General features: G+C 42.6%; 1 protein-coding gene across 1 annotated transcript; it reads left to right on the top strand.

Moving 5' to 3' along the window:
* Positions 1–6,514: 6,514 nt before the first annotated feature.
* Positions 6,515–9,876, top strand: LOC105048558 (small ribosomal subunit protein RACK1-like). Its single transcript, XM_073260937.1, has 2 exons — positions 6,515–7,591; positions 9,551–9,876. The coding sequence occupies exons 1-2, from the start codon at positions 6,707–6,709 to the stop codon at positions 9,650–9,652; spliced, it is 987 nt and encodes a 328-aa protein (XP_073117038.1). The 5' UTR covers positions 6,515–6,706; the 3' UTR covers positions 9,653–9,876.
* Positions 9,877–10,709: the final 833 nt, after the last annotated feature.

Raw genomic sequence — 10,709 nt, 5'->3', positions numbered from 1 at the left:
AGTGTTCTCACTGAAGAAAAGATATTTTTTTGAAAGTTATCCATCTAACTGATACTTTTTTCATAAATAACCGAGATCTCTTTTAGTTGCTCACTATGTTGAAAAGATACTCTATCGAAAATATTGAAACCATTCCTCAAGGTCAACTTTGACGACAGCATCAGAGATAGTAGAGCAGGCATGGATTTCATGATTCATGGATCTGATTCATGGATTCGACTCCAGATTCGCGGCTGCAGGCGGGTGTCACCTCATTAGGAGCACGATTCTGACAGCAGAGCTGCAAATGACCTGGGCTGGTGTCACATTCGCCATATTGAGACTTATAGCAAAGAGGCAGATGATTGAGAGGGATTCAGCCATTGTTATTGCTTGGCTATGAGAGCTACAGTTTAGGCTAATGTTATATCATCTTCTTCACGACATTTGGTATGTGATGAGGGGTTGTCTCTCTATCGACATTCGTCATATGTATTATGAGGTTAATAGCGCTGCTGACTGAATGGTTTCTTATGTAACTGAGCATACAAAAGGACTACATAGACTAATATAGAGGATACCTCTCTGGCCTCTCAGGCGACTTTCTCTTTTGATCTTTTTGAATGTATTTATACTAGAGTTACATGAACATTTTCATCTTACCAAAAACAATATTGAAATCATCTGAAAATAATAAATAAGTGATAGGTTGGCAGCTCATCCGAGTCTTCCTTTCACTCAGTGTAGCTTACTTTTCTTCTTTAGTGATGAGAGCTATATACCTTATGCATACGAAAAATAAATATCATGAAAGGGAGTCTCCTTGTTAGAGTACTCCACAAGGGATGATATAGTTTACAATTCCATACTTAGATGAATTTTGGTTTATTTTTTGAGATTATCAATCTCTACTCAATTGAATTGAACTTTAAATAATAGTAAACAAATTCAACTTGATCTCAAAATTGAGCTTGAAGTTAATGTTGAGTAAAGGTTGACCAAACTCAAGCTAAATCAAGCTTGGCTTAGATTACACTCCTTCCTCCACATAATGCATTGTAGGAGGCATTTCAATCTTGTCCATTTAGACTATGTCTAGATATTTTATGGGTCACAAAGATGTAATAGTGAATTATCTGTGTGTCCTTGACCAAGCTTCACATAAAATCAACAGGATTTTATCAGCTTTACTTCATATGAATTATGCCAGGGAAACAAATCATTATAGAGAATAATAAATTACTTAAATTCCTAATTTAATAGCTTCAACTTTATATGGATTATGTCAAAAGAATTTTTTATAGGTCTCTACTTAAATAATACATCACTAATAATATTTTGAAATACATGCTTCCCATGAATTCCCAGCTTTAGTTTTTGAATAAATATAAGCTCCGGCAAAAAATTATTCATAATTGCTGATTAAGTGCTAGGTTACTTTTTGGTTTTTTTGATATAAAAATTATTCAATAGCTTATTGAGTGACAATTATTCATGAGTCGGCAGTTGGGCTTTCCTACTTCCACTAGTGCGCCGATGGAGTAAGGCCCACGGTAGAATACATTGAATATTTAACAAATCTTTTTTCCTTTCTGTGGAATTCGGACCACATAAAACACGAAAATTATTAATTAGAACCGTTCTATCGCAGTGAGCTAGCCGACATCTTTTGCTATTTTGAATGAAAAAAAATATTTTTTTGAATGATATATTAATTTTTTATTAGATCGTTCAACATACATGTGATAGGATAATTTTAATCAATAAATTTAAAAAAAAAATAATTTTACATTATTAGGATTTGACGTCTCGAGATTCAATCCACATTGAGCCCACAACGAGGTCCGCGATGAAAAATGGAGTCCAACGAAATCAAGATCACCTCAAACGGAGCTCGGACGGAGGAGATACGAGCTTTTGAAATCGGCACAGAACTCGGGGCGGCGGAGGACCGCCAGTGGCCGGCAGTGGGCCAGTGGAGCGACGGCGGTGCGCGGCCCAGGCGCGGCCTAGAGGGCGGGCCCGGCCCAGGCCCGGGTGCACGAGCGCGTGGGCCGGCCCAGGCCTGGGTGCGCAGAAAGCCACCCAGGCCCAAGCACCCGTGCAGGCGCAGGCGCGGGCCGGCCCAACCCAGTGCACCGCACTGGGAGCCTAAATCTCAGTCCATCGTGGATCACAGACCCATTTCCCACCCATTTTGCACGGTCCACGGCATTGTTCCGTGGACCGGCATGCGATCAAACGGTTTGGGTGACTCACGGTGACGATCCAACGGTCCAAGGCTTGATCTGGGGTTTTATGGCTTGGTTTAGGAGTCCTAATATGGATCTAATTGGTGTTTAAGCCTTGTAAAAGCCCTGGTCGTGGAACGGAAGAGGGTGTGGTGCTGTGGCTCGGTTCTATGCCGCAGAGGACCTATGAAAACTCGTGGAAGAGAGAGAAGGGTTGAGATGTTGAGAGAAGGAGCAGAGCTCCTGGACAGCAGACAGCGGTTGCTTCAGTGGTTCAGGGGGGTCTTTCAAGAGAGAGCTTTTGTGAGGGAGAACTTTCTGTGAGAGAGAAATTGAGTGTATGAGGGTTGAGGATGAGATCTCTTCTCGTAAAATTTCTTTTTCATAGTGAAGTTTGCATGCCCCATGGAGGCGAGCCATTTTGTGGCTGATCCACATATTTTAATTATTTTTATTTTATTTATTCTTTCTTCATGCTGCATCGTGTGGTATTAAAAATGTCTTGGGAGGTGGTGTCCTGACCAGACATTCATTCAATAAGTGATATCAGAGCAAGACGGTAGAAGGGCGCATATTGCAGTGGTGGTGAGCAAGACTGAAGATGGAGAAGACAGGATCAATCAAGATGGAAATCAATAAATTTGATAGTAAGAGTAATTTCTCCTTGTGGCAGGCAAGGGTGAAGGACGTGCTCATCCAACAGGAGTTGATCGATGCTCTTTTGTGCGAGGAGAAGCCAACCATCATGGAGGTGCAGGATTGAAAATAGCTACAGATGTAGGCGATGAATACCATCCGTATGTACCTAGCGGATGAGGTGGTGATCCATGTGCTGAGTGAGACTTTTCCGACGGTGCTGTGGTCGAAGCTCGAGGAGTTGTATATGGTGAAGTCTCTCACCAATACTCTTTTCCTCTGGAGGCAGTTTTATCAGCTGCGGATGGCTGAAGGACAGAGCGTGTAGGAGCATCTAAGCCACTTTCAGAAGATCCTCCCCGACCTCCTCAGCATTGGTGAAAATGTTGAGGAGAAGACCAGGGTGCTGGTTTTGCTAACGTCGCTTCCCCTTTCAAACGAGTCCTTGGTTACTGCTCTTCTAGTGGGGAAGAGCACCATCAAGATGGACGAGGTCACCGCGGTGATACTCCAGAATGAGGTTCTCAGGAAGGAGAACCTGGCTTCGAGCTCAGGTGGCGGTAGCTCAGCTTTGGTGGCTTCTGGAGGAGCAGGAGGTGGTAGACAGAGCGACAGGAGATCGCAACGAGAGCGGTCCAAGTTCAGAAGAGACTTGAGCAAAACTAGGTGTTATCGGTGTGAGGAGTTGGGGCATCTAGCTAGAGATTGTCCTAAACTCAAAAATCGGATGATGGCTGCTGTAGCGATGGCTGGCAGTGATTCAGATGAAGATGTTCTGGTGATATCTGATGAGGTATCTACTTCTTTCTAGTAATGGATATTAGATTCTGCATGCACCCATCATGTATGTTGCAAAGAGGAGCAGTTTGACTCCCTAGAGAACAGTGAGGGCACTGTATATCTGCTGGATGGATTAAGCTGTGTGATTAGATGCATTGGGACGGTCAGCTGGAGGACACATGATGATGTAGTGAGAAAATTGAGAGAAATCCGATACATACCCGATTTCAGGCAGAATCTTATCTCATTGAGCAAACTGGATTCGAGAGACTACAGGACGGTAGCTGGTGGAGGAATCCTGAGGGTGCTATGCGGCGATAGGATTGTACTAGAGGAAAAGAAGGGGAGCAGAGGATATTATTATCTGGTCGGGAGCCCAGTGCGAGGTGGAGCTTCAGGAGCCAGGTGGAGCCCAGAGCGAGGTGGAGCTCCAAGTGGAGGTGAATCAGGCACGAGGCAAGAGACTCGGGAGGACAAGAGACGACGTCGCAATGTGAGATTCCTATTGCTGCAGGATGATGCTCCAAGTAGGTCTCAGGTCAAGAAGAGCACAGCATACGATGGAGATGGGATCGAGTGGCCTGGCTCGACTCCCATATTTTTTCATCCATGATCAGCAAGCGATTGCCCCAAGGCATGGGGGCGAGGAGATCCAGAAGCTCTCAGAGTTAGAAAGAGACCGAATATCGAGTCGAGATAGAGATTATTAAGATTTGATATCTCAAGATTCGATCTATATTGAGCCTACAGCGAGGTCCGCGACGAAAAATAGAGTCCAACGAGATCAAGATCATCTCGAACGGAGCTCGGATGGAGGAGATACAAGCTTTTGAAGTCGGCACGGAACTCAAGGCGATGGAGGACTGTCGGCGGCGCGGCTGCGTGTGGCGGTGCACGGCCCAGGCGTGGCTAGCATGTGGGTTACGCGCGCGCAGGGTGCGGCCCAATGGACCGGCCCGGCCCAGGCTTGGGCGCATGGGCCGGCCCAAGCTCGGGCGCATGGGCCGGCCCAGGCCTGGGCGCACGGGGAGTCGCCCAGGCCCAGGCGTGCCCGCCTGGGCATGGGCCTGTGCCCAGGCCCATGCGCAGGCCGGCCCCTCCCAGCGCGCCGCGCTGGGAGCCCAGATCCCGATCCACCATGGACCGGGTGGTCCACGATCGGGTCTGTGGACCGCAAACCCATTTCCCACCCATTTCGTGCAGTCCACAACATTGTTCCCTGGACCGACGCACGATCAAACGGCCTGGGTGACTCCCGATGATGATCCGATGGTCTGAGGCTTGATATGGGGTTTTAAGGCTTGGTTTAGGAGTCCTAAGATGGATCTAATTGGTGTTTAAGCCTTATAAAAAGCTCTGATCGTGGAACGAAAGAGGGTGTGATGCTGTGGCTTGGTTTTATGCCGTAGAGGACCCGTGAAAACTCATAGAAGAGAGAGAAGGGCTGAGATGCTGAGAGAAGAAGCATGACTCTTGGACAACGGACAGCAGTCACTTCAAGAGTTCAGGGGGGTCTTTCAAGAGAGAGAGCTTTTGTGAGGGAGAACTTTTTGTGAGAGAAAAATTGGATATACGAGGGTTGAGGGTGAGATCTCTTCTTGTAAATTTTTTTTTTCATAGTGAAGTTTGCATGCCCTATGGAGGTGAGCCTTTTTGTGGCTAATCCATGTATTTTGATTGTTTTTATTTTATTTCTTCTTTCTTCCTGCTGCATCGCGTGATACTGAAAAGGTCTTGAAAAATGATGTCTTGACCAGACATCCACCCAATATGGATATTTATAAATATATATTTAGTTCATCTTATAATTTAATGCTTTTGATAGTTGTATTTATCCAATCCATAAATACTATGAGATTTTAGGTCCAACTCTAAAAAGACTCTGAGGGCCCATTTAGTTGGGATATGTCAGATTATGGGGTAATTTGATAATTTTTTAGAATTATTTATTTGAAAAATTATTACAGAGAAAAATAATTTTTACTATGTTTGGTTGGTGAAAATCACTCTAGAAAATGATACTAAAAAAAAGATTACTATATTTAATTAGAAGTAAATTTATATAGAAATATGAATAAATTTATAAATATATCCATTAATATGAAATAATTTTTTAATATAATGATAGCATTATCATCTCATGCAATCTGTATCTTAATTTTTTTTACAAAAGCTCTTTATTGAATGTCTATCAATATAGATCACAATCATAATTCATAACATAATTTATGCCTATCAACATATTTTTTTTAGAAAATAGATAACTTTATTAATATAAATAGTTAGCAATAACAAGAATCCTTACAATCAACATACAGCCTAAATCAAGTAATGAGGAAGGACGTCAAGATTGAACCGACGAAGATTCCTTAGATGATAGATGGATTTGAGAGAGATAGCAAGATGTTAAATTTAAAAAAAAAAATTTCTCATGAAAGAAAGAAGAAGGGACTGAACTAATTTGGAAAGCCTTGGGAGAAATATCTAGCACCCATGACTCATTGAAGATATTTTTGCCGAGTACAGATCTCCATCATTCAAAAATTTATCAAACACTAATCTTCTATAATTTTTATTTTATTTTTTTAAAAAAAATTAAATATGAGATTCACCATTTTTTATTATTTTTTATCTTATTTTTATATTAAATATAATAATTTAATATAAAAATTATTTTTTTATATCAGATTATCTCCGACCAAATTGATCCAATCGGAATAAGGCCATCTCAATTCTACTCGCATTCAAATTTTTTCCGCAACCCTAATCTAGCGTATAACCTAATCCTTTTGGAAGTCGTATTGATCCGTATATTCTATGATATTTTGGGTCCAACTGGAATATCAATACCTGGAGTAGCGGAAGCCCGCGGGGCTGTCCCAGTTCGTCTCGCATTCGAATTGCTCCCAAACCCCAGACCACCCTATCCCTTATAAAACCCCCTCGCCTCCGATTCCCTACAGAGAAACAAGCCAGTGGGAGGAACCTCGGTGGTGAAGAAGGAAGCGGCGATCGCGTCCCCCGACATCGAGATCCCACTTATCCCCACCGTGCGGTCCGCATCCTACGGCAGGGAAGCCATGGCGGAGACACTCGTCTTCAAGGGCACGATGCGGGGCCACTCGGACGTGGTGACGGCGATCGCCACCCCGTTGGACAACTCCGACATGATCGTCTCCTCCTCCCGCGACAAGTCCGTCCTCGTCTGGCACCTCACCAAGGCCTCCCCGGTCGCCGTCGCCGGCGACTCCTCCGCCACCTCCGCCGTTCCCTCTTACGGCGTCCCCCGCCGGCGCCTCACCGGCCACTCCCACTTCGTCGAGGACGTGGTCCTCTCCTCCGACGGCCAGTTCGCCCTCTCCGGCTCCTGGGACGGCGAGCTCCGCCTCTGGGACCTCGCCACCGGCACCACCACCCGCCGCTTCGTCGGCCACAGCAAGGACGTCCTCTCGGTGGTCTTGTCCGTCGACAACCGGCAGATCGTCTCTGCCTCCCGCGACCGGACCATCAAGCTCTGGAACACCCTCGGGGAGTGCAAGTACACCATCCAGGACGCCGATGCTCACACCAACTGGGTCAGCTGCGTCCGCTTCAGCCCCAACACCAGCCAGCCCACCATCGTGTCCGGCTCTTGGGACCGCACCGTCAAGGTCTGGAACCTCACCAGCTGCAAGCTCCGCAGCACTCTCACAGGCCACGGCGGCTACGTGAACGCCGTCGCCGTCAGCCCCGACGGGTCCCTCTGCGCCAGTGGCGGGAAGGACGGGGTCGCGCTGCTCTGGGACTTGGCGGAGGGGAGGAGGCTCTACTCGCTCGACGCCGGGGCCATCATTCATGGTCTCTGCTTCAGCCCCAGCAGGTACTGGCTCTGCGCTGCCACCCAGGACAGCGTCAAGATCTGGGACCTCGAGAGCAAGTCCATCGTCCAGGATCTGAGGCCAGAGATGCCCACCAGCAAGAACCAGGTGCTGTATCACATTGATCATTTTTCACCTTTTTTTTATTATTATAATGGATTTAAAGTGCGTTTTCTTTTTAAAGGTTTCGATGAACAAAATTTGGTTTTTTTATAGTTTACCACCTCAGTTTTTGTGGTATTGCTTTATTTATTGTTTTTATGTTTGGATCTATTATGGGCTGTTAGGGGGTCTTGTTATGGGCTGTTATTGTTAATGTTGTCACAATATTAACTAGCATGTTATCACAATATTAACTAGCGGGAATCATATATTACTTTAGCAGCAGTACATGTATGATTTGCAAGATCTGGTTGTTAACATGATTTTCATATCTGAGCCTGGTGGGGATATTTTCATATCTCAGCAATGATTTTTGGCATGTTTTCATCAAGACCAAGTTCAACACAATTGTTCTTTGTTATTTAAGTTTCCTGATTTTTTTTTTTTTTTTTTTTTTGCAAACTAGATTGCAAAGAAGGTTCTTTTGCAAATTAAATTAAGTTCACAGTGGCAATATTAATTTGGTAGATTCCATGGTCTGGGAAAATTCTGTTCCTTTATACAAAAATATCTGTTCAACTGCTTTTTTGTTTGCCCGCAATACTTTGTATTAAGTTATACAGTAATTATAAAACCTCCTTTCGATCAGGGGTAAATTACAGTTTTACCCAAGAATTTGAAAAACCCATGCTTACCACGTTGAGGACCTGTTTGTATATTTCTACCAGATTGGGCTAAAAATCCTGTAGGATTTATGGATTGGACTGTTCATTTAAGTTTGGTTTTGTAACAACCAAACACCGCCTAGCTCAAATGGGTTGAGTTTGGACAGGCTCTTAAAAATTGCAAGATAGATGGGCTAATTGATCTGATTCCTACAGGATTTTCGGCTCAATCCTGGAGGAATATCTAAACAAATCTTGAGATTTAGTTTTATCCAACACTTTAATCCGTAAAAGAACATTAGTTAAAACATTAACCTTAAATAAGATCCAAATGCCATGTTAGAAAAAATTTCAAAAGCGACCAAAATAACCTTAAGTAATATAGCATCCACCCAAGGACATAAGAACACATGCATCCTCCTTCCCACCTAAAGACAATTTCAACTTTTTGCATGAGGTAAACAATTTCACTAACACTGTTAATTTAACTGAATGTAAGTATAGATTTTATAAATTATTGGATGGAAGTGTAATAAACATAAAATTTAGGAGAATTTTTATAATTTTATCTAAGTTGTATTAGTGGTTGCTTTCTAAGTAAGACTAGGAGTCTAGAAGTTAGGGACCATTTTCTAAGTGCTTTCCTAAAACCAGCATATTTTCATACTCGCTAGGTATGGATATAACTTTTTACCGTGAGCTAGGAATTCTTGGTTTTGCATGTCCATTATGGAGAAAATGATTGGTTGATTAGTTGAACGGTTTAGTGTTGGAGCCATGAAACAAAATTGGTTTGAAGTATCTATTGGCATAACATTTTCTTTCATATGATTCACAGAGCACTATATAATAAAATCCATAGTGTCCTTGTTGTTGTTCTCATGTATTTGGATCTGCACTCATGATGCACTCTTTGCCATTCTTATCAAGGTATTTATCTCAGCTGATATGATAGCAAAATGTCCGCTGGGATTTTTCTATTTTGTATTTTTTTGGAGTTTTAAATAATATTTTAATTGTTAATTATTCAAATCAGCTGCTAGACATGTATGTTAATTTCTGTTTACCATATTAACCAACATCAAGGAAATCTTGTTCCTATAATATTGGCCAAGATTTCCGAGCACCCTCCGAGATGGCCAAGATCTTGGCAATTGAAAACTAGGATACTGATGGATGTAGAATTGATGTTTTTTACTCTCTCTCTCTCTCTCTCTCTTTTTTGAAGAATCTGCTGTTCTATCTGCATGTACGATATGCTTGTCCAGAAAAAGCTTACCTCCTCTTTCTACATTTGCAGATGCTGTACTGCACGAGCTTGAACTGGAGCTCTGATGGAAGCACACTGTTTACTGGCTACACTGATGGGGTTATCAGGGTCTGGGGCATTTCTAGCTATTAGAAGCTATCAGTTATATTAGGGGTTTTGGTCACTTTTATTTATTTATTTTTTTTTGAGATGTTCTTTAAACGGGATGAGCCGCGTGGTTAATTTACATTTATTGATGTTGACTTGAGTATTTAGGCTGTGTTTTTGGAAATTTGAGGTTATTCTTGGCTCTGCCAACATATCTTTGAACCGGCAGATCCTGTCGAGACAAAAGTGTTACTGATGTTTTACTTTCTGGAAAGCCTTATAACTTTCGCAATTCTTGTTTCTTTTCAATGATGTGGCATGTTTAAGTTAACATTGTAGAGGTGTTTATACAAGTCTCTGTTGCATATTCGTGCCGCTTCAACACATCTACCAGCAATATTGATTCTTTTATGCCTGAAAACCTGTTTTTGTTGTGAAAATTATTAAAGTAAGTTTTTAAGTCTCATGCGATGGGATGAAGTTATTCTTGTTTGTTCATAGAACGGGATGCGTCACTGTCCCATCCTATCCCCACATTTGAGATAATTTTTCAAGATGGCAGATTGGGATGCTAGGACAATAGTGGGATGATTTTGTCCAACACTGAGGATGGTACCCATCTCAACATCCTGCAAATCCCATCGAGATTTCAGACTTTGATTCCAAGTGGTGATTATCATGAAAATCTGCGGTTAACCATTTGCATTTATTTAGCCCTCAGACCATTCAGTGAAGCAGTGCACTGATGTAATTCAAAGCCCTTCTTTTTCTGTGACAGGGCATTAGGCCATTCAGTGACAGTGAAAGCCTTGTTATGCTCCTAAAAGTTCTGAGTTGGTTTATTTAGCTGCTGAAAGATACATCTACAAGCAAATTAGCGTTCCTTAGTTGTTAATTTCACATCAGATGTGTTTGAAATGACTGAGCTTTGTATAAAATATGTTTTAGTTTAGAGTAATTGAAGTAGTTCACGCAAGAATCAGTATCACTATTTCAGTGCCATCCAGGTCTTTATTTACCGTGACAGATTGTATTAGGAAAGTTGCAGCAATTGATGAGTCTGAAAATGGTGGATAACAGCTGCGGATTAGATTTAATGTGA

This window comes from Elaeis guineensis, chromosome 7, assembly GCF_000442705.2.
Source record: "Elaeis guineensis isolate ETL-2024a chromosome 7, EG11, whole genome shotgun sequence".
NCBI classification, from domain to species: Eukaryota; Viridiplantae; Streptophyta; class Magnoliopsida; order Arecales; family Arecaceae; genus Elaeis; species Elaeis guineensis.
This window is presented reverse-complemented; position numbering and strand designations above follow the sequence as displayed.

Excerpts from the sequence above, each read along its gene's own strand:
- LOC105048558 (XM_073260937.1), top strand. The coding sequence starts at position 6,707 with ATGGCGGAGACACTCGTCTTCAAGGGCACGATGCGGGGCCACTCGGAC. Across the intron at positions 7,592-9,550 it reads TGCCCACCAGCAAGAACCAG|ATGCTGTACTGCACGAGCTT; the intron begins GTGCTGTATCAC and ends CTACATTTGCAG.